This window comes from Exophiala bonariae, assembly GCF_035927105.1.
Source record: "Exophiala bonariae strain CCFEE 5792 chromosome Unknown scaffold_36, whole genome shotgun sequence".
NCBI classification, from domain to species: Eukaryota; Fungi; Ascomycota; class Eurotiomycetes; order Chaetothyriales; family Herpotrichiellaceae; genus Exophiala; species Exophiala bonariae.
Genome location: NW_027042511.1, coordinates 43,146 through 65,686, shown reverse-complemented (window position 1 = coordinate 65,686; position 22,541 = coordinate 43,146). Strand labels below are relative to the sequence as shown.

The 22,541-nt window shown below is 49.2% G+C and overlaps 8 protein-coding genes across 8 annotated transcripts; 3 read left to right on the top strand and 5 right to left on the bottom strand.

Annotated features, from left to right (window-relative positions):
* Positions 1-2,128: 2,128 nt before the first annotated feature.
* Positions 2,129-3,562, bottom strand: LTR84_009111 (uncharacterized protein; the record flags this gene model as incomplete). The annotated part of the gene is made up of 1 exon (XM_064852653.1): positions 2,129-3,562. The coding sequence occupies one exon, from the start codon at positions 3,560-3,562 to the stop codon at positions 2,129-2,131; it is 1,434 nt and encodes a 477-aa protein (XP_064701117.1).
* Positions 3,563-4,714: 1,152 nt separating this feature from the next.
* On the bottom strand, positions 4,715-6,319 carry LTR84_009110 (uncharacterized protein; the record flags this gene model as incomplete). Its single annotated transcript, XM_064852652.1, has 4 exons — positions 4,715-4,995; positions 5,046-5,784; positions 5,843-6,235; positions 6,287-6,319. 4 exons carry the CDS (start codon positions 6,317-6,319, stop codon positions 4,715-4,717), a joined length of 1,446 nt encoding a protein of 481 aa, XP_064701116.1.
* Positions 6,320-7,342: 1,023 nt separating this feature from the next.
* On the top strand, positions 7,343-9,063 carry LTR84_009109 (uncharacterized protein; the record flags this gene model as incomplete). The annotated part of the gene is made up of 2 exons (XM_064852651.1): positions 7,343-7,506; positions 7,566-9,063. 2 exons carry the CDS (start codon positions 7,343-7,345, stop codon positions 9,061-9,063), a joined length of 1,662 nt encoding a protein of 553 aa, XP_064701115.1.
* An 859-nt stretch (positions 9,064-9,922) lies between these two features.
* Positions 9,923-11,363, top strand: LTR84_009108 (uncharacterized protein; the record flags this gene model as incomplete). The annotated part of the gene is made up of 2 exons (XM_064852650.1): positions 9,923-11,013; positions 11,069-11,363. The coding sequence occupies 2 exons, from the start codon at positions 9,923-9,925 to the stop codon at positions 11,361-11,363; spliced, it is 1,386 nt and encodes a 461-aa protein (XP_064701114.1).
* Positions 11,364-11,578: 215 nt separating this feature from the next.
* On the bottom strand, positions 11,579-12,274 carry LTR84_009107 (uncharacterized protein; the record flags this gene model as incomplete). Its single annotated transcript, XM_064852649.1, has 1 exon — positions 11,579-12,274. The coding sequence occupies one exon, from the start codon at positions 12,272-12,274 to the stop codon at positions 11,579-11,581; it is 696 nt and encodes a 231-aa protein (XP_064701113.1).
* A 680-nt stretch (positions 12,275-12,954) lies between these two features.
* LTR84_009106 (uncharacterized protein) lies at positions 12,955-13,557 on the top strand (the record flags this gene model as incomplete). The annotated part of the gene is made up of 4 exons (XM_064852648.1): positions 12,955-13,003; positions 13,061-13,074; positions 13,138-13,311; positions 13,408-13,557. The coding sequence occupies 4 exons, from the start codon at positions 12,955-12,957 to the stop codon at positions 13,555-13,557; spliced, it is 387 nt and encodes a 128-aa protein (XP_064701112.1).
* Positions 13,558-15,832: 2,275 nt separating this feature from the next.
* Positions 15,833-16,219, bottom strand: LTR84_009105 (uncharacterized protein; the record flags this gene model as incomplete). The annotated part of the gene is made up of 1 exon (XM_064852647.1): positions 15,833-16,219. The coding sequence occupies one exon, from the start codon at positions 16,217-16,219 to the stop codon at positions 15,833-15,835; it is 387 nt and encodes a 128-aa protein (XP_064701111.1).
* A 1,465-nt stretch (positions 16,220-17,684) lies between these two features.
* Positions 17,685-19,022, bottom strand: LTR84_009104 (uncharacterized protein; the record flags this gene model as incomplete). The annotated part of the gene is made up of 4 exons (XM_064852646.1): positions 17,685-18,205; positions 18,289-18,470; positions 18,526-18,636; positions 18,694-19,022. 4 exons carry the CDS (start codon positions 19,020-19,022, stop codon positions 17,685-17,687), a joined length of 1,143 nt encoding a protein of 380 aa, XP_064701110.1.
* Positions 19,023-22,541: the final 3,519 nt, after the last annotated feature.

Below are 22,541 nucleotides of genomic sequence, written 5' to 3'. Positions count from 1 at the left end.
ATAAATAAAATTAGTAAAACCTTACGAGCGTCCCAAGGAATGAACTTAAAATACGAAAGATTAAGACTGTTTTCTAGGGAGTGAGAGAAAGAGAGAGTATCCTTCTTACGAACTATCTAATATCTTCTCTATCCTAGCTCTTAAGGCTAAATCTCGCTATTAGGGCCTTAGAAAACGCGTTAATTTGTATTAAGTGTCGACGGGCGATAGTAATCGATCTATATATCGTCTAATAGTATTTAACTTAAGTATATTCTATTAGTAGTACTTGGTAGCTATAGCTCTAAGAGCTCGCTACGTGTCATGAACGTCGATTCAGACAACCCGTAAACCAAACAAACAAGCCAAGACCCGAGAACCAGTCTCGAGTCGGAGGCTTATCGCATACTTACCGCAGGAGGGGAGCTTCCCTCCTCTCTATGCTTTGAGTCTTAGTTAAGACGCACGTCAAGGAACAATCTATAACCTATTGAACTACCCTAATCGTCGTACTCTACCTATCCATATAGGTTCGTTCCTAACACTACGCTTCGCTTAACTGATATCTCTAATCTACGCTCGCGTCTAGATTTATCCCTAGAGGATATAACTTTTATTACTACCCCGGGTTTCGCGTATAAATATTGTTCCTATCGAATAACTGAGAAAGATATCTTCCCCATTCTCGTCACTTAACGTCGATGTTCCTAGCTATAGTGCGTGTCAAATTCCTTCCACTTCTATGACAGTAGGTCGCTTGATAAGACCGAGCTGTTGTTTCACATGCTCAAATAATTGCTCTAGTATGAGAATTGAAGCCAGCTGGTGGTGCAAGTTCATAGTACCCACCAACATGTCTTAGCTTTGCGGTCAAAATATAGCGGCTACCTCATGCTTACATGATCAAATCCCATTGAACTCGTGCGAGGTGTCATTCTCCAATCGCCAAGGGACAATTCGTACGTGGCCAAGGTTCCTATACCATAAACGTATACCAGAATCTTCCATCTCAGTTATTTTTCGCAGGATTGTATTGTATCGAACAAGGGCAGAATCGTCCTCGGATTGATGAGACTAGTTGAGGGTCCTTTCGACCAACCGAGTGAGCAGGTGCTCTTCTGGTACACTTTTACCCGAAGGAACTTGAAGAAATGTGTCATTCAGTGAACCTAACGGATTAACAGTTTTTGCAGTCCATTTGCCTCGCTATAGACACTACAGTTTAGATGCTTTTGCGTTATGTACCCAGGTGCCCCATCTAAGTTGCTCACGTGATCGACAAAAATTGTTGTTTATCCCTCCATCAACCGCCTCCTGGACGACACCGGCGATAATGTCTTGCTGTTAGCATTCTTCGTCAATCAGGCATTCCCAAATTTGCCAATTAGGACTTCGAGGATCTCTACCCCACAAGAGCATATGGGGAACTTGAGCCCGTTTGTATACGGAATAAAGTAACTCGTACACCCAAATCAGGATAACGTTGGCATATGCTGTCAGAAGCTTGAGCAAGACCGATGACTTTTGGTAAGTCCTCCAAGCTTCCTCATCAAAAAGGGTGTCCGTATGCAGCCCACAAATGCTTTGATGAAGACGTAAATACAATACAATACCTCACGATTGTGAGCTTCTGCCACAGCTGAATCGAGAATTGCCGCAATCGGTACAGTAAGCAGGACTCTTTATGAGTAAGTCCCCTCCAACATATGAACTTGCGAGATGCCAACCATCATCAGCACCAAGAAGGTCTTGGAAACTGTGCGGCGCCAAGAGATAGGAATTGTTCCGATTCAGTCGAAACTGTGTCTAACCGTGTTCAGTATCCAGCGTGAATATGAATTGGAAGGCTGTTAGGGTGTTGGAAGTTTGTACTGGCGGATATTGGAGGTCAATAGCAACAGCGTTATCAATTCGACAATGCTTCTCAACCCTTAAATCCGCCGGCAGCAAGCTTATCGGGAGGATGTACTATTCGATTTTCGCCGCTAGAACATTTCTTTTCGGCATGAAGTAGGTTTTGCAGGCAATCACGGTCATGTAGATATGTGGTTGCATTATCGCAAGTCTTGTGGTGAATGCCATGGATGCCAATTCAACACCGTTGGCTTTTACGTGAAATTCGTGAACGATAGATTGATAAACGATAAAACTAAAGATTTATACTAATCTCTTGGATTGCCAACGTTTGGGCGCAGTTTGCTAGACTTTGAGCCTGGATGTTGGCGTAGAGGCTTTGTGACTCCAAAATCGGACAACCCAACGCCGCTATCAAGCCTTCTTTATCCTCACAAATTCCATGGATAGGGTAATGTTCGAAGTTCGCGGTAGTTGACTGGAGGTTTGACTGAAATATTCCTGCAGCTGAGAATGGCAAGAAGTCTTCGTATGTGATTGGTGTTGCCTTGATAATGCCGGCATTGAGCAAGGTCATCAGCGGCACGGGTTCTGCGGAAAATGACGGGATCCAATTGCTCGCTTTATCGGTGCAGTGAAACTCACAATAGATCAGACCTTGTCTCACAAGTGTCTCCCAATCGTCTGGATATTCTTGGAATATCTGCTCGTAAATTTTGCCATCGGGACTTTCGCCCTGGGCTGCTACCAATGTCAACGCTTTGTCCAAGACTCGGTCGTACAACTGACGGCCTTTTATAGTGACAGCGGCACCACGCTGTTCAATCTCACCAAAACGTGCTCGGTGATGACCGATGGTGATGTTAATAGAATCTTTCACTGGGAAGCGGATCTGTTCCTCCAAAGCTAAGAAACTCGTCTGGCGCAGCAGGATCGGATTTTGACGGGTAGGTGGTCCTTCAATCCTTGATTTAATTGCGAGGCCTTCATCTTTCATTTGCTTCTCGGTCATATCTATATCTAAGGTGCGCGGAGTCAGATGATTGATGTGTGCGCTGTTAAAACATGCAATGTCGGCTAAAATCGGGTGTTCTTGAGCCAGAACGTGATAGTCTTCGTACGTCGTCGCTGCGAGAGAACGCCATTGGAAAGTCCGCAGGGCTTCAGTGATGAATCTCGTTCCCTGATTGGGCCATAGTCCACCCTGTTCTTCACCGAGCGTCGTGAGCTGCAAAAGCTCCTCGCTGAAGATCCTGCGCTTGTCAAGAAGATCCAGTGCGATTTCTTTCGGTTCACTATCCAACAGCTCTGGTCTCAACAGTGTTGTAAAGACACGAAAAGGGTTTTTGCTCAAGGCCACAGGATCGATAGGGCGGAAGGCTGTGGCGTGCATCGGCAATCCCGCAACCGATAAGTCGTAGTAATCAACGGGATACAGCCCGATAAGAGCGAAGACGCGACGTACGGTGTGCAGCTCGGTAGGGGTCCCCAGTCGGATCGCGCCATGTCTCTCCAGATCGAGTCGTTCAGGAAGATGTATTTCTTGGTCTTCAGCAACTTTCTGGTTGACTTTACGGACGATACTGATAAGTTCTCCGTATAAAGGCACTTCCGTTCTGTACATGGCTGACATTGCCAAGGCAAAACTGGTGCGAAGGTCATTTGGATCACAGAGTGGCCTCTGCTCCAGATCCTGGGTGGCGGAAGACGCCTGCGACTGTATTTCCATGTTGGTGATCATAGTCCTCCTATATCGAGGCAACTCTTCCTTGGGGATGGGTGTACACAAGCTGAGGTTGCACAAAAACGTACGAAATACAAATCCTGTACTGGCGAGTATATATCGAAAATCACCAGATCAGCTTACAAGATTTTCTGATTTGCAGCGAGTAGACTACGAACTGAGAATATAGTTGTATCCATTCTCTCCGATCGAGCCAGATGGTTGGTGGCAATCCGAACCGGCTTATGATTGGCTCGATCGGAAACTCATGAGTATCGCCAATCATTTTGCTAACTTCGTGCGCTTGAACTTGTCCTTGGGTCCTGGTTCATCGTACTCAGTCGAAACGCAGGTGCATTATCAAAGGCATACTGAGTTGATATTTGGGTAACTTTTAGTGCTAATGTTTCACCAACCATTCTTCAAAGTATTCTGGGGCGAGTCCGGCCGCTTTTATCATCCCCCGTCATTGAGCACGTTGCTACTGTCTCCAAGACTATAAGTCAGTCGGATTACTATGCGCTGCCCAGCTCCTGCATCAAGGTGTTGCTGCGAGACATTTACAGGACGTGGAGCATCCGACCATGATCACTGCATGCTCGCTATCCTGATCGCTTCACTGGAGGGGAACACAAGGCGGACGTGCAAATGAAGTTGCCTTTCCAAAGGTGTTACAAGGAATATAGCTAGAAAGAAGTCGGGAGCAGGGTCTTACTCACAGTAGGTTCCGATATACCGACAATACTGACATCTGGGTGCCTCTTTTCCCGGCATAACCGTGCTATTGATTACGTTCCTAAGACTTGTTGCTATTCTTCACTGCCGCCATTTTCTGATCAGATCTTTCGTCTAAGGACCATGGTATGGAGAATAAACCTTCTGACGATCGCTTTGAAAATGAAGATCAGTAGGTTGCTGCGCTACGCCTTTAGATTTACAATCTACAAAGCCTGTACGCAGTCATCTAGGTAGACAGCCGGCTCAAATTGCGAGAAATCATCGGTGGTACAATGACATGGGAAGTTGCCCCCGTTTTAGGTAGGCATCAACACGAGTTGAGATGTCATTGCTTTGGCATTACCATTTAGATCCTCTTACAGAATGCTTAATAACCTCGAGTAATCCGAGGACAATGCATCAATTATACCCAGGAAAAGTTCAACTATCTTCGAACGGTTGCCGTGAAGACCGGCGAAGGTTAATTCCTGTGCGTAGGACCTGGTCTTTCCCCAGCGAGGGGACTTTGACATGAATAGTTTTTGAATGGAGATAAGCCTTGATTCCCTCGAGACCTAGCTCACGGCCATAACCACTCTGCTTCCAACCTCCGAATGGTGTGTTGTAACTGGTAGCAAAAGCCCCATTGATTCCAACAGTGCCCGCTTCGATCTGACCAGCGACGCGAAGGGCCCGTGCAATGTCTCGTGTGTATATAGCGGCTGGTACAGTTAGAAAATTGAGAAGATTTGATAAGAAGAACACGACCTACCTCCCAGCCCGTATGGTGTGAAGTTAGCAAACTTGATAGCCTCAGCCTCTGTCTCAAATGTGCTCACAGCCAGGACTGGCCCGAATAACTCCTCCCGATAGAGCTTGCTCGTCAGGGTCAGATCCAGGGCCAGAGTCGGCCGCACGAAATTACCTTTGTCCCCTGCCCGGCCTCCACCCGCAATGAATTCGACGCCGTCTGCCTTCCCCTGCTCGAGAAACCCCAAGACTTTGTTCATCTGGTCTTTACCGGCCACTGGCCCAATACCCGTCGCGGGAGCGGACGGATCGCCCATTTTTTTCACGGCCTCCTCAAACGCTGCCTTGAGAGCCGATATCACTTGTGGTGCTATATCTTCCTGGACTAGGACCCTCGAGGCAGGAAAACAGATTTGGCCGAAATTTCGAAGAATACCATCACAGCATTGAATGGCCGCCTCTTGAATATCGGCGTCAGTGAAAATCACGGCTGGAGACTTGCCTCCCAGTTCTAAGGTCACTCTCTTGAGGTTAGACCTCGCAGCTGCGATCTGGACTTGTCGCCCAGCACCTTCCGAGCCTGTGAAGGAGATCTTCGCAATTTCCATGTGGCTCGCTAGAAGTGCGCCGACCCTGCCGTCGCCAGTGATGATGTTGACGACAGCCCGCCCCGCCGAGAAAACGACCGTATTGGTCCAGAGACAGCGGTGACTTTTCGCTTGACTTGAGGATGAAGGTGTTCCCTGCAGCCACGGCCGGAGCTAGCTTCCAGGCTGCGAGTGTATGAGAAACATTCCAAGCGCATATCCCGGCACAAACACCCAGGGGCTCGTACTGAACGATCTTGTATGTCTGGTCTTCAACCGGGGGAAAGGTATCTCCACCTACTTTTCCAGCGTAACCAGCATAGTATTTCCAGACGCAAGCAGCCGCAACTATCATTCGTTTTGCAAAAGACACCGGTTGTCCCATGGCCACGGTCTCGAGTTGAGCTAGTTCATCGCTGTTGGCTTCGAAAAAGTCGGCAAACTTTGTCATGACCACGGCTTTCTCGGCTGCAGGTGTTGCGTCCCATCCAGGAAACGCGGATTTGGCCGCAGAAACTGCTGCGTCTACATCTTCATCACTTGCAACCTGAAATTGCTCTGTAATAATGGAATCATCATAGGGGTTGACAACCGTCAGTGTCTGACCTCTGCTGGACGGCACAAACTGAGTCTTGGTCAGGCCCGATGTTGATCCCAAACAACCTGGGTTACGTACCTTCCCATTGATGGATAAATTTTGTTCGAACATGACGCCTACTGTATGTTTGGAGGTCGCTGCTCTTCGTCGACTGGTGAAGTGGATTTTTAGGAGAGCGGCGTCGAAGTTCTGCGCCTGAGAATGAACATTCCTTTCCTTGACAGCGACACGAGCCGTACGTGAGCTAGACCGGCAGATTTCGGGGCTCCATATTTTCTTTCACCGAGTCTTCCTAATACAGCAGGGCTGGAGCGACTCTAAGCCGAGGAAGCCTGCTCTCTATTTGAGGGAGGATACTGATTGCGATCTGACGAATAGGGAACTTATGGCACTCTGGTACAAGTTTGAGTTTTGAGGTGGGTGGACATCAATTTCTAGGAAAGCGAAACTCTTGCAGCTGTAAAATCTCGTCCTTCAATCGCCTGTTGTTCACTTGAGCTTTGTAAGCTGCCCATGGACTTTGCGCAGGAAATGGTCATTCCTACATCTTGCCGGGTGACGTGATTGGCCGATACATCGAGTGTGCGGCTTGACCAATAGTGATGGAAATTGTCCACACTCAGTGCTCGCGTCCACCGCAGCCTGGCCAGTAATGGAATCTGAAAGCTAGATCTCCTAAGAATCCAGATACACCCTCCCTGAGAATGGCCTGAGTCTCAACTCTCGATGTGCTAGCGGATAAAGTCTCCACAAAGTCAGACTGGAGCCCCGCGTCACACGAGCCCCGGGTTGATATGGCTCCCCAGCATGGGCAACCAATAAGGTGTCAGACCGGACTGTACCGGCTCGTATGGTAGTCTTATCAGCAGTTTAACATGGTGGGTAGAACAGGTTTTCGTGTGGAGCTATCCTAGCAGTGGCGCACAATGATTTATCCTGGCTCGAGCTGCGTTATCGTGTCCTTGGCCGACGGCGCAAACGGGAATCTTGCAAACTATTAGAATCCCAATGCATCTCTGGTTGCCGTCTGGGAGCAGCTTATTCAAGACTTCTATCCTGGACCATTGTTCCTAACCATCCACCTCGATTGTCTATACCTCCTGTGCCAATTCCTAGCCCTCTCTACTCACAGCCATGACGGAAAAGATAGCCGAACATATGGGCAACGTCGACTATGTCCAGGATCAATGTCGGATTCAGGACCTCGAAACCGAAAAGCCTGCTGTGAGGGGCAATTTGGCTCAAGGACCTGCCACATCTACGCAGCGGAAACTCAAAAGCCGCCACATCCAGTTCCTGTGAGTCCTTACCCCAGCCCCAGGACGACGTGGTTGGGTACCTGCTAATGACCAAGCAGTGCACTGGGAGGTGCCATTGGAACCGGACTCTTCGTCGGCTCTGGCAGTGTTCTATCTCTCGTCGGACCTGCTCCATTATTCATGGGCTACGTCACTCTTATGTTCATGGTGTGGTGCATTATGCAAGTTCTGGCTGAGATGGTGTCGTACCTTCCTCTTCAGGGCGCCACTATACCTTACTTTGTGAAGCGCTATGTAGAGCCATCTTTAGCGTTCGCCTGTGGCTGGAATTATTGGTATGTCTACTCGATACTAGTGGCCGCTGAGTCTATCGCGGGGGCCATTCTCTTGGAGTACTGGGACGTCGGAGTGAACCCGGCCGTCTGGATCGCCATATACCTGGTTCTGGTTCTCTTCTTAAACATTGTTGCGGTCGACTTCTTTGGCGAATCCGAATTCTGGTTCGCCAGCATTAAATTGATCACTATCCTATGCCTCATCATAACCGGTCTGGTGATCTTTTTTGGGGGTTCTCCCAACGGCCAGGGTCGGTTGGGATTCCGTTACTGGAATGAACCCGGAGCTTTTAACCCGTACCTCACGAGTGGTAGTTCTGGTCGATTCCTCGCGTACTGGACAGCCTGCGTGCGTGCCGGCTTTGCGTTCATCACATCCCCCGAGCTCATTGCCATCGCTGGCGGCGAGACCGAGGCACCGAGGAGAAATATTCCCAAAGCCGCCAGACGCTTCCTGTGGCGACTCGCTTTTTTCTACGGCTGTGGCTCTTTGGTCATCGGTTTCATTGTTCCTTCGAACGACGAGCGTCTCCTGTCTCCAGAATCCAACGCCAATGCCAGTCCATTTGTGATCGGTATTCAACGGGCTGGTATTTCGGGCTTAAATCATGTCATCAACGCCGCCGTCTTGACCTCCGCATGGTCGGCTGGCAATGCTTTCGTCTACAGTGGCAGTAGAGTCCTTTATGGCATGGCCCTAAGTAAAGATGCACCTCAGATCTTCGCCAAGACCAACCGTCAAGGTGTACCTTATGCCGCGGTGCTCGTGACCTGGTCCGTCGGTTTCTTAGCATTCCTTACAGTGTCCGAAACTGGCAGTCAAGTCTTCCTGTGGTTCGTGAATGTCAGCACCATCTCTGGATTTCTCGCGTGGATCATTGTCCTCTTCACGTACCTACGATTCCGCAAGGCTCTTGTGTTTAACGATCTGCTCGATACACGACCATATATCACTCGATTCCAGCCGTATTTCACTTACTTCGTCCTTGGCTTCATAAGCCTCTTGACGTTGACGAATGGATTCCAAGTCTTTACGAAGGCGAACTGGACTACTGCCAACTTTTTGGCAGCTTACATCACCCTTCCGATCATTTTGGCGCTATACGTGGGACACAAGGTATGGTCTCGAACGCCCTTCATGCAGAAGGTATCTGAGATCGATGTCATCTCGAGCAAAATTGAAATGGATGAGCTGTGCGCTCTGGACGAAGAGCCAGTGCCGAACAACGTTGCACAGAGAATCTGGTTGTGGATAGCGTAAACGCCTCGCTTCATGTCCAGGGCTTCTACGACAATGACTCATTAAAGGAAGCCTTGATCCATCCAGACGCGACGCTTGGACCTTTGAGATGTTTACTGTTCCAGGACAGCGCGCATTGGCAACCCTGATAGTTGCGAACGGCAGGGCCGAATGTCAAGCCAGGCTTGACTTTTCAGTTCCTCGGATGCATCATTGTTTTCTGCATCATCAGGGGGCCAAAGCACCAGTACGGCTGCTCGGGCTTAAACGGTACAGCCGCAGCTGATAAGATGACGTGACACGGAACCAGAAAGTATACAGAATGCCTAATATCTGTCAAGAGTGTCTGAACAACTGTATTGCTTTCCTCTTGTCTGATGTGCTTAGCATCCCATCTTGTTCCGTTTCACTCACATCGTGAATACCTTAAATGATGTACTTCCTGCTGGTGCAACCATGATGCCGGAATTATGAGGCTCGATGGACCCACTTGTATCTCTGTAGTGGGTCAGGCGACAACCGAAAGGACCCTCGCATCGAGTCAATTCCAGCGTATCATGAATTCTGATCCCTTTCAGGCTTAGGTACACGGGATTAATTCGAGCAGTGGTCTGAGCTCAACACATGGGAGCGCAAATTAACCTTGATAATGCTTATGTCTAATTGGCCGTCGCGTGCTCGTTGCGAGCTAGCGAATCAAAAGTATTCAGACTTCTCATGGGCCGGCAAAACCGGGAGGTCCACTTCCGCTTTCAGTTGGTTCCAAATTCATTGATTCTTGAAGTGCAACACACACGGGGTTTAGAAACCATAAAATACATCCGAGAATGTCATAGATGGTGTCCTCATAGCTGTAATCCATCGCGGTTGAGACACAATCATGCGGAGCAATAAGCCTACGCCAGGAGAGATCCTCATCATTGGCGGTGGTGTGTTCGGCATCAGTACCGCCGTTGCTCTCCTAGAACGTCCACGATTCTCCAACACCAGGATCACCATTGTTGATGCCTCGTCTGAGCTTCCCAACCAGTCAGCAGCATCATGGGATACAAGTCGCATGTTAAGAGCGGATTATGCCGAGAAGGCGTACACGAAACTCGTGTCCGAAGCGCGTCAACAGTGGACCATTCTCGACAGCAATGCCTGGGGTGGCGAGAGTCGTTACTGTGAAGCACCATTACTGTTGACGGCCCAGCCTGGTGTTCTTGGCCACGTTGATGGCTATCTCGAAGAGAGTCTGACGAATCTGAAGAAGCTCGCAGAGACTCGCGAGTTCGCTTTCACGCCGGAGGACATCGAAGAACTCGGAGACAAAGACGCACTCAAAAGAGCATCAGGACCGATCCCAGGGGCGAGTGGGAACTCTGGTTACATTAACCGGAACTGCGGCTGGGTGGACGCTCGCAAGTGCCTGCACTTCCTGTATCAAAAATTGAAACAAGCAGCCAAAGGCAGGTGCGAAATTCATCGCAGTACAACGGTCCGCAAACTTCTCTATGACGGACTTGCTGGGTTTACAATCAATCAGGCTCGATGTATTGGGGCGGAGCTGATGAATGGGTCTCATATTCAGGCCGACCTGACGATTCTTGCCGCGGGTGCGTGGAGCCCGTCGCTGGTTGACATGGGGCCACGCGCTGTTGCCACCGGTCAGACGCTTGGTTATCTGGCATTGACCGAGGAGGAACAATCAAGTGTAAACAACATGCCCATATACTTCAACATGAGCACGGGCATGTTCATGTTCCCCGCGCACACCCGCGAGCTCAAACTAGGCCGTCATGGATTTGGGTACCAGAATCCTACTCCGGTAATCCTCGAGGGGAAGCGCAAGCTTGTCAGTACTCCAATATCTCACCTGCCTGTCCCGACGGAGGCAGAGGACGCCCTCAAAGAGTTCTTGGTCGAGTTGTTCCCTCACTGGAGACATAAAGAGTTTTCGAAGACGAAACTCTGTTGGTACTGTGACACGTAGGTCAAGAGTCTTTAAAACGACAGAGGCGCCAAGATGCTGACATAGTATTAGACCGAGCGGAGACTTCCTAATTGACTACCACCCTGAGTACGAAGGCCTGTTTCTCGCCACTGGCGATAGCGGTCATGGTGTCAAGGTCCTGCCTGTGATCGGACAGAAGATCGCGGATTCTATCGAGGGAAAGCTGGACCACACTCTGCAGGAGTTATGGCGTTGGAAAGAGGACATTCCATCAGTGTTCCAGGGGACTAGTGATGGGACACGCGGTGGTAGGCGCGGTATGGTGTTTCAAGAAGAATGGCAGCGAGTACGTGATCCGACGGGAGTAGCAAGAGAACGCCTGTGAACCAGCCTTTACGACTTGTGTCCAAGATTGCACGTCATTGTGGATGCAAAAACCAACTGCATACTCCAATGTTTTTGGTAAAAGCACAACGTTCTGGATATTATGGAGAACGATACATCAAGCTGTCGCTCAAAACAATGTGGACATCTGTGGTTGGTAATACCCTACGGTTCAGCATAACCTGGACGCGATCTTTTCTCCAGACACAAGTCATTCTAAGCCAACGCCCATTCCGCAATCCCTTCAGCGTGTATCGTCGTGGTCTCGAAGGTTGGGTTTGACAGATCTGTGGGAGTGAAGACAAGTCGCAGCTCCGTGCACGCCAAAATCACGCAGTCAACTCCTTGTTCTTGCACGAGCAGTTTGTAGGCCTTGTGCCATCGAGACTTGACATCGTCAGGGATGATCTCTTTACTCATTTCCACAAAGATGTCGTTGTCAGCCGTAGATCTAAATTCTTCGCCCGGGACGGCGATCTCTAAGCCGAACTCTTGAAGCCGAGCCTTGTAAAAGTCCTCCTCCATCACTGCTCGGGTTGCCAATAGCCCGACCTTCTTGAATCCACACGCGTTGATCTTTTGTGCCGTGAAATCCACAATGTGTAGAACAGGTAGGCTGGACGACTGCTCCAGAGATTGAGCAGCTTTATGCGCAACGTTGGCGCATAGAACAAGGGCTTGTGCATTCGCGCTCTTTAACTCCTGTCCGTACTGGCAGAGCATCTTGGTCATACCATCGTAGTCCTTGCGATCGACCATTGCGGCAAGCTCTGCATAGTCGATGGATCTGATCAGGAGATTGGCGGAATGGATGCCGCCCCGCCTTGCATTTACATGCTCATTGATCTCTTTGTAGTAGACGGCGGTGGACTGCCAGGAGAACCCGCCAATGAGGCCCACTGTCTTGGTCATTGTGTCGGGGAAATTGACAGAGTTGATGTTTGATCGTGGAACAGTGAAAAGTCACATAAGTAAAAATGAAAGAAAAGTGCGTTTTGCGTGAAGTGTTCGGACCCCTGAGTGTCAACAGTCGTGATGGTCACCCGAGATATTCGACCCGAGCTTTTGTGACGCAAATCTTGTTTCGATTGCGTGGATGATACGGAGCACTTAACAGGCACAGGGCTGACCGTGATCCTGCACCAGGTGCACGCCTGTTGCTGGTTGTAATAACCATGATCGCTCTGCGCGGCGCTTCAGGCGTTGGCAAGTGTTGTTTATTGAAAGTTCCGATTGGACAGGTCGGGATAAAAAAATTTAACCAATCCGATCATGATGCCGCACCGGCACAGGATGCAACTGAAACAACACTGGTTCTTGCCCATTTTCTCCAACCCCCGCTCCACCATGCCCCTCATGCCCTAATGAGGAGCTCTGGAAGGTGAACCGTGGACTTCCAGTTCAGCTCTGATAGGCATCAGTCAGAAAGATCGCGCGCGGGCCAATGAGAAACAATCGTTGCCGCTGGGACAATGGTGGATGAAAGTGCATATATACAGGTCGAGGCATTCCTGTTAGGTCATATACCCGATCACTCTGTGAGCATTCATATCATTCACCGTGCAAAATTCCCGTCGAGAAAAATACCACAAATGGCCAACAAAGAACTCCAGGTTATCTTTAACGAAAAGGGTGTCCACCGTAGGTGACTTTGAAGACTCGCGATCTGTGACTTGCCAATTGACAGGTGTCTTTCAGCCATCGGCCCATACGTATGTACACTCGCAAACGCCGACCATCTAGAGTGTTGAGCAGCTGCCTAACTGTCCCCGCAGTCCCAGGCTATTAAGGCTGGTGGATTCGTCTTCCTAGCCGGTCAAGTTCCTTGCGACTCGCAGGCTAAGGTTGTGCCTGGTACGATGCATGACAAGGCGCGCCGCATGTGTGAAAATGCGAAGCTCATGATCGAGTCGGCCGGCTCCAGCATGGACAAGGTCGTCAAAGTTAACGTAAGCGGTCACTCTCCGTCTGGCCTGCCAACGAGACCAGTTCTACATGTTTGTTCTTGGACACATACGAAACAACACTAATTACATTTTGTTCAGATTTATTTCGAGGACATCGACAGGGATTTCGCCGCAGTCAACGAGGTTTTTGGCGAATATTTTGTGTCGAAGCCCGCCCGTACCTCTGTCCAGGTTGCCAAGCTTCCTGTGGGATGTCCCCTGGAGATAGATGTGACTGCTGTTGCCTAAGAAGTGCGGTGACGCGATGTTGATGGAGCTTCAGACTGCTCGCTTAAGTATGTAGAAGCCAAGTTCCAACACCGTGGTGGGTTCAGATTCGGTGCGAGACGAAAAGCACTCGCTCAAAGCTGGGGTGTTTCATGGGGTACCACCGAAGATGTTCCGTACATCAGCGTGATGTTATAGTAGCACAAGAATCCAAGCATGTTAAGCAAGCATAATGATCACCCGTCTCGACCGACAGGCCAACGTGCTGTATTTATTGAGATTCTGCTTGTTTTCCATGATCAAGATCTACAGAAACTTCCCCTTGATCGTTGATTTTCTGGGACATAGACATCGTCGATTGTGCTACACAACCCCCTGGTTCGCTCTCGATGACGGTTGATGCGATCGCATTTTGAAAAATTGGCTTCGTTCCTCTTTTGCAACAAAATCTATTTGAACGATACAAGGATGTCCCTACAAGTGAGACGCCAGAAATACCCTATTCACAGCTCTCGAAATCTTCCATTCCGGAGTCTATCAGCTGGATTACGGTGGAAGGACAAGATTCACTCAATGACACTGACGCTGGAAGCATTGGAAAGGTATATCGATTGCTCCTTCGATGTTCGACAAAACGTATTGTATACTACCTCGTCCGACGTTCCGAGAAGCATTCAATTGTACTGTGTCATGCGTGGCTACAGTACCACCGTTGCTGATGATGTTTGCGCTTGGATGCGCAAAAGCCGAGCGACGCGAAAACCTGCAGCTGTCGGTCGCTGGTTGGTGCAGAGGCGTATCACACATAGACACAATTTCTGCTTAAACCGACCATAACAGCTATTCGGATGATGATCATGATTGTCTCTTCTGATGACTGCGATAGTGTTTAGCCTTCCTTAAACTCATCGTCCGCCTGGCCATATTCATTGGGCTTCACCAGGATCCTGCGTGGTTTGGGTCCATGCAATCCCCGGAAGCCGAGATTCACGACCGTATGTGGATTAGACCTGTGTTCATGGACACGTACAGCGCTCTTGAATGGAGTATGTTTTGATTCCGACTCACTGAAGATTATGATTCTCCGGCACCAAATGCTTACACTATGACCTGCTACGCCATTAGTACTGGAGTGTCACGGGGCGACAGTGATATACTCGAGATCTTGGTGTTTTAACCTGTGACGCAGAACGCATCACCTGTAACATTGATCACTAAAGTGGATAGGAAAATAAATCGGATCATCTAGCGTTAGAAATATTAGCTAAACAGTCTTATTAACATCACCCAAGGGCCTCTAAGCAGCAAAAATAGCAGGTGGTTTTGGCATCTGGACAGCGTGCCGATCTCCAGATAATCCTTGGCATGGTCGATTGGTTGACCAAAACATTTATTTTCTACCGGAAGAAAGATGGCCTCAAGGTGTGGCCCTTGTCATCGCAACCCAGCGGAGTGTGAGCTCGCAATCCTTAACCCACGGTTTGGCATTGCTATCTGTACTTGAAATTAACACATTTTCGGTAGAACCCGGACCCAGCTTACGTTGCACACAAAACCCGCCACTGATTGTCATACTATAAATACGTTGCACAATTTGGCGCATTTTGCTTCTGGTTTTCTCCTCTCTCAAGTATCGGTCTAGAGCGATAACTTTGAATTCCAATACTACCTCAATTCATGCACCTACGAGTCCCCGTACGCTATCTAAAGGGAGGTGTAGGACCGTCAATATATCAATGTAATCAGAAATCCATAGTCGCAACGCTATGCATGATCTTAGTAGCTTGTGCAGCCTGTCATCTACGTCTGGCATTGCTACAGGCTGCTGTATTGAATGGTATTCAGCATGATATGTAGGCTACGTAGGTTGATTTACTATGACGTGCCTGAACTTATTGAATACCTCTTGAGGTATTAAGTCTATATTTATGTGAGAGAGTCGAGACATATTGGGAAGAGGTTGATTTTGCTATAACTCTTCGAATTCTCTTGGCGACGCGAGGACAGCGTGAGCGGTGAACCGGCCAATATCGTCTAGGTCTAGGTACGAGCCTTTCAGGTCTGGATGGTACGATGTCTTGATGGACGAGTTGGGTGCGCTCAAGTTAGGATATATCACCAGCTGAGAGGGTAGGAGGAAGTTAGATAGGAATACAGTAGGTAGGAGGACCGTGTAAGTATACTCTACTAAGGTGTTTGGATTTCGTGGTGCCTTTACAGTCGCTACGATATCCGCTTTACTCCCGTAGTATCTACCTATAAAGCCATTTAGATTGAGGTTCTTGAAAGTGTGGACTTAGTCGGTATGATTGACGGCTAAATAGATAATATACTTAATACTGGTATCGAGAGCCGCGTTTAGTATGTTATGTGCGTGGCGTGATTCACCACCGGTGTCGGTGAAAATAGGTTTCACGTTGATGAATGTTGCCGTTGTACCCTGAGCTGCTCGTGCGAGAGCGGCAACGTCGTCGAAGTCCCCCTGGAAAAGCTTTATCGCATTTGGGTCTAATGAGACCAGAGCTTGTGCAGCTGCCGATGCGGGATCACGAACATAGGCATGGATGTGGACGAGAGTGGGTGGAACAGTGGATTTGGCCTTGATAAGGAATTCTCTCACCACACCACCCCCCTGAAATCCTGTGGTACTGGTAACAAGGACGACAGGACACGACGGGAGCATGTTCTGGAGAGAAGAATAGAGTAGAGTCGTTGGCAGAACCACTGCGAAGAAGATAGAAAGGGCTTATATAGAACTGCTAGTGTTATTCTCGGAGCAGTTTTGTATGCAATGTCCCTGATTTTCTTTGTCAGCGCACTCCTAAACCGTCGATAACAGAGCTTCTGTCGGCCGACAAATTCAAGCTTTGGTAATTCTGTCCATTCCGAGTACACAATGTATTATGACACTGCGCATGTTGAGGTTTATGCTGGTTGATCATGGTGCCACTCAGCAGAACGCTTTGAAATCGCCAAGAGAATTCAATTCGGTGCCAAATGTCGGAATATGATGTCAAATTCCTCCAAAGATGGACTATTTCACGCCGAATCCTGCGCAGTATTTGTGACACACATACATCAGCAAGTCAAGCTACTGTCCTCCAGCTATTGTAAGGACTAAGTGTTGGGGAGCTAAGATGAAGATGGCTATCCACGCTCTTCTCCACCAGGGTCGCAGGCAGGGCGATCGGATCTTTGCGATCAAGATTTCAGGAGTATCGAGAGTAGAGGGGGCATCGTGCTGGGCTAGGACCAGCGTAAGCATGGTCTTGCCACCCCGCATGCCCTCGGGACTGGAAGGGGAATTCCTTAAGCCAACCACTTTAGCCGTCACCAAATTGCTCGCCGTAAGCCAACGATCACAGCCGGCATAAACTCTTTGAGCGCGGTTTTACGCCCCTCAGTCTCTTCTGCCTATATCTGCAGCGGTATGACATCCCAGCTACAGTACTGCAGCAAGGACCGCGGGCAGATCGGTCAAATCTAGGAGAAGCTGTTTGCAAAGATGCTTTCAGACTGACCCGCGTAAATCGAAATTTGACTATGTTGTTCGGAGAGTATCGAGTCAAAAGCAATAGCGTTTGGGATGAATGGCTAAGCTGATTGAAAACTAGCAGGATTAAATACTAGCAGGATTAAATGGTAGAAATCACACACCTCCTTATTGGATATTTCTACCATATTTGTCAACATCCGCCAAGGTACAAGCTCTTACATGGATGGGCAGGAGCTTGTGCTGAACTTTTCTCTCGCTTTTCTCTCTCATTTCCGACTCCGACAGCCTTTAACCCTACTGCTCGCCTTCTAATGGTCTATCAGACTTTCTTGGGCTCACTACGCTTGTTTCCCAGACCGACTATGTACTCCGTCATGGGAACCTACCATCAAAATTGCACCAACCAATCCTGTAACATTCTTTGAGTCACCGTTAAGTTCATACACTGGCCGGACAGTCCTTTCCAAGCTTGGACACATTGGTACAAGATTACGAACGTATATAAATCTACATAGACGTCAGATCCTCGACTGACCGAAGACCGCCAGAACTCTCGATCGCTTCCATCCATTCGGTGTTACACCACTCTGGCACCTCACCGTGATCGTAACGCGCTTTTGGCTCAATTCCTCTTGTGGACATTTACTTTCACTCAAATATTCCTGTCTAAAAAGGACATAATCTCACCATAGAACCCTGTGGCATTGGTTGCGAAATTGGTGCCGTGCCCCGCGTGTGGGTGAAGGTAAGTCTCAATAACCTGCGCGTGAGAATAAGTGGAAGCTTGCTCCCCGACCTGGTAGAACGAAGTTGTGCAGTTGCCCCCGCAAACTAGAAAGTCATTTTCGCCAGTCGTGAGCATAATCGGCTTCGTGAAGGATGGAGCATGGTAATTCAACGCCGAAACGCTCAAGAACTCCAGCAAAGAGAGAGGCTGACGAATCGATTGCGCGTATTCGACGGTCGAGATGTCGTAGGGCGCCCGGAAGAACAGCTGTGCATGCGCATATATGTCACCGAAGTCGGCGTAGCCGGTATCACGAACGAAGTCATGGCCATCGGTGTCTGCGAGGCGTGGGCGGAAAGCGGTGGACAGGAAGCGCGGGATTACCGCAGCTAAGGGGAATGGATCGATCGAATCATTACCTAACGCCATTCCAGTGAGAACGGCACCTACGCCAAAGGTCAATTGCATGCTCCATGAACCGAAAACGCCGACGGTCGCATTGCAATCCATTCGCAAGCGCGCCACATACCATCGACAAGATCCCCGTACTTGGACAGTACAATATTCGATATCCTGGAGCCCATCGAATGACCGACAGCCACGACCTTACTGGCTGTGACGTTCCCAGTATATGCTCCGATCTTCATTTTCCTGACGATCTGCGCCAAAATCTCAGCCTGATAATTGACCGAATTTTCATATCCTGACACTCTGGGGAGAATGAATCAGTTAGAAGCCCAAGGACACAGGTCATGGGATAACGAACATTTGTGAACGTCCAGTTCCCACTCGATCATACCAAAAGACCGAGTAACCATTCTCGAGCGCATATTGAGCGAAGCTGTATTCTTCAGGCTTGTATGAGGATGCCCAGTAACTGGTGCGGTGGTCAGAATGATATTAGCAAGGAGTGTGTCATGGCTGGTTGGCATACCGCCCATCATATCCGAGGCCGTGCGTCGCTACAAGGACTGTTGTCTCTTTACTGCTCCCCGGCTTCTGAGGGGAACAGAATGTCGCCGAAACGGTGTAGTTGTTCGTTCTGTTCTGGTAACCGGAAATGGGCGGGACTGTGCTGACCTGGGAGTCCTTCCTTGTGCTGTTGAAGAGAAAGTACGCGATGTCGAAGTTTGTTTGAAACTTAGGAAGACCCCAAATGGCATCGGATGAGTTGGTTTGCTCAGTGATGGTGTAGTCAGTGCAAATGCCGTTGGGAGGATGGACATAGGTATTTGGCGTGGGTGTCGCGACAACGGGCACCATGTGGCTCAACGCTGTGAGCGCAAATAAACAAAGCACTGAAGCCATGTTCTCGTTCGACCTGGGGTAACTTGTGTGGGCATAAACCAAACACAACGTATGTTGAAGAATATAGCTCCCATGGACATTCGGTCTTGTTGGGATTTTAAAGGTGTTATTTTATAGCTTTCACTGCTACATATGTGTGGGATTTGCTCGGCTCAGCCAAGCATTCTCTCAGGGGTGCGAACATGGTGGAACTCAGTCACCTCGCTGCATCAGAACCTCGTGTTAATTACGGACTTACGGTAATGCAAGCTCAATTGAGAACGACGGACGATGTTGTGCTACGCGACCGGGGACTGCATGTGTCATCTCAAACGGGTACGCCTGATGACGACTATAGGAACCTCAGCGTACGATGAGGCACTATAGATCGGATTGTGAGAACTTAATGACGTTCTCTGGCCGATTTTGATGGTTTCCGCCTTAGCACTGCGTCATTGTACTCACTACTGCTTACTACTGCACGAGGAGGCATGCAAATCAGCTAAGGTGTGTGGTGCGATTCTCGGCCGGTGCGGGACTATACGGGCCAATACAGCATCCACCATCTACATTCATTGTCCTTTCCGCCCAGGCGAAAACGCTGAAGGTCTAGGCGACTTCTCTATCCAGCCTTGCGCTTCGGTTGTCGTGATTTTTAGCTCACCAGTGGCTCTCAGAGAAAATTCATAGTCGGCAGCTACGAGCGCGTATCGAATAAAAATCGTTGAATTCGATGTTTTTGTGCAAGTCAATTACCCTTAAATTACCTATAAGCGAGCCTCGTGGTCGGTAAATTGCGCCTGCGTACGTGGCAGCACTTTGCACGACCCATTCATATGCAGGTCCATATGCGAGACTCATGTTCCCCAGCCCTTTCGTAATTTGACATCATAAATCCAAGTCGGCACTTGAGTCCCATCTGGGATATATGCCTACTGTAGGTTTCCCCAAAGGTGTATTCCTTCTTGTCTCTTCGTTGACCTGGAGCTGTAGGGGTGTATCAGGTGGTAGATGGATGGCGTGTACCGTCCTTGCCAAATTCGTAATGCCCTTTGTGGGAGACGATATGAGCTAGCCACCATCATCGCTCAAGGAGACTACCAGATCCTTGTAACAGAGGAGGAGTAGGGAGGCGCGTCCTACAGAACCTAACAGTGTTTACAGGAATGTGTATTTGATAGACGAGACCAGAGGTCACTCAAGGTGCCGTCTAGGTGGACGTATTTGTGAGTGGTATTGGTAAACGTACTGGTAAGCGCACCTCCGAGGACGTATACACGCCCTCGGCTCAACGGACTGCGCGTGGGTGCGCGCACATAGGGTGGAGAGGCGACTGGAAATGACGCTGCGACTACCTCGCTGACACATTACGTACTGTCATGGAAAGCTTATTCACAACCTAGGTGCGAATGTCTACGGCAAAGCGAGGAAAGCTAGTGCAGGGGTAAATAGTCTATGCCGGCGACATTGTAAGAGCTGTGCTCAAGATAAACCCTGCTAACTCTGGTTGGCCTCCCGACTGCCTGCTGATGAATCTAGTAGTTTTGCCAAAAAGAGTAAGTGATGGCAGTTGGGATCAAAGAGACGTATCTCGATTGCTCATGAAAAGTCTGTCCGGCTCTCCGAACCCGAACACGCCACATTTCAGATTGCGGAAATGATGTGAGAACAATTTGGCGTTGTGGTTCTCTCGTCTCGACTTGTGGTGTCTCTGGGCACCAAACCATCAATCATTGCACGAGCGCAAACGCACTCATGCACACCAACAATACACTCCCTAAATGTCAGCTGGGAAGTTAGGTTTGTGGACTGCGACGACTGTACCATACTCTTTCGGGTGAGTTTTGGACCCTGCCCCATCAAACGGGTAGAGTTTAAGTCGGTGCTTCTAGTCACTCGTTGGCGTTCTTTCGGCCCCGAATTTTGATACGAGTACAACGCAAGTCAAAAATTTCCACAGGTCGGGAGCGGGTATGAGACATCGTGCCTGGTCTGTTCTTCACCTCACGGGGCGTGTGGCCACGCTGGGTGGTTGATTATGTTCTGGCCATACTTAAAACTTATCACCTGGTTACCATTCTCACTCTTCGCCTGGGGAGAAAATGGACTCTTGCCCTTTCTTGGCATGACTTGTTGCGCTACCGTGGGTCAAAATGCGTCATACATGGTTGGATCTTCATTAGTCCATTGAACGAGGAGACATAAATCACCGTTATTGGCTACATCAGCTGAAAAGCGAGTGAGCAAATAAGGTTGCTAGACTTTCGGTTAAAGTGCTCGAAACCGTGGATGTGCACTAAGCTCTTTTCAGTCACAGCGATGCAGGCATTTGCCCCCTTCAATCAACCAGAGTACGCGACGCCCCGATTCTTTGGGCCAATAGCAGCCCTTTTTGCGAACAAGGGTTTCGATCGGATCACAGAGCTCGTCCGATTTGGATGATAAGTCTGCGTGGTTGCTGAAAGTGAAGAAGGAAAGCTTTTGGCTGTACCAGAACACGTCGTTATATCTCTCCCCAGCTGGTACGATTTCCGCATCGTGTCCCAACGGTTGGTCAGTACAACGAGAGCCCCACATGTAGTCGAACAATTGGCTACTTCACCGTGGCTCGACATTGCCTGTCAACCGCAAAATCAGGCGGAAGCCAAACACCATGAACAGTAGTTCCGAGCACAGGCGTCGGTACTGACGCCCCTGCTGTCCTGTCAAGACCACTTACTGTCCACATTAGGGAGTTCAAATACGTGACCAGGCGTGGAAGCTAACATTGTGAGTGGGCTCTTGCCGTTGGAAAGCAGGCCAAGTGTTCTTCATCGAGAGGGACAGAGCAAGACAGATTGGGAGGGGGTGACTAAATGATCCGCTTCGGTGTATCGTCCGGGGTTGAAACCTTGGCTATACGCTTCTGTCATGCAGCTGGGGCTTGAAGCGTGTTCGTCAATGGTACTGCAAGGCAAGGAAATTAGGTTACTTGATGACTATTGAGGGCCTGAATGGAATCGTGAGTGCGCTCACGATCCGTATCCCGAGAACAGCGGGTGGACAGCTCCTAACCAAGGCCAGGGGGGAATCAGAGGGCAAGCGCCACTGAGAGAGCGACCGAGCCAATTTCACACACAAAAGGTTAAGTTGAATTATAGCTCTCATTCCTCCGCCTCATCGCCTTGTATTGAACTCAAGGCAACGCCAGACTCTTGAAAAGAGCGGTCATCAGAAATATCGAGTGATTCGTGTGGCAGGTGGTACCTGCTCAAGCAAACTTGTCTTTATGTTACTCTATAAAGTTGTGGACTGCTGTTCAGCGATATTCTTTCCCACACTTCGGGTACGTAAGATGTGCGACATTGCACCTCTGCTAAAGGCGAGAGACCGGATGATGGACATCTGTCAGGGATAGACCTCTTCTCCCCCCCCCGGGTTCAGGTGAGGAAAAGAGAATACGAGATGCACCAGGGTACTAGCGCTGGTGGAAAGAAAAACATGTAGCAAGTATCA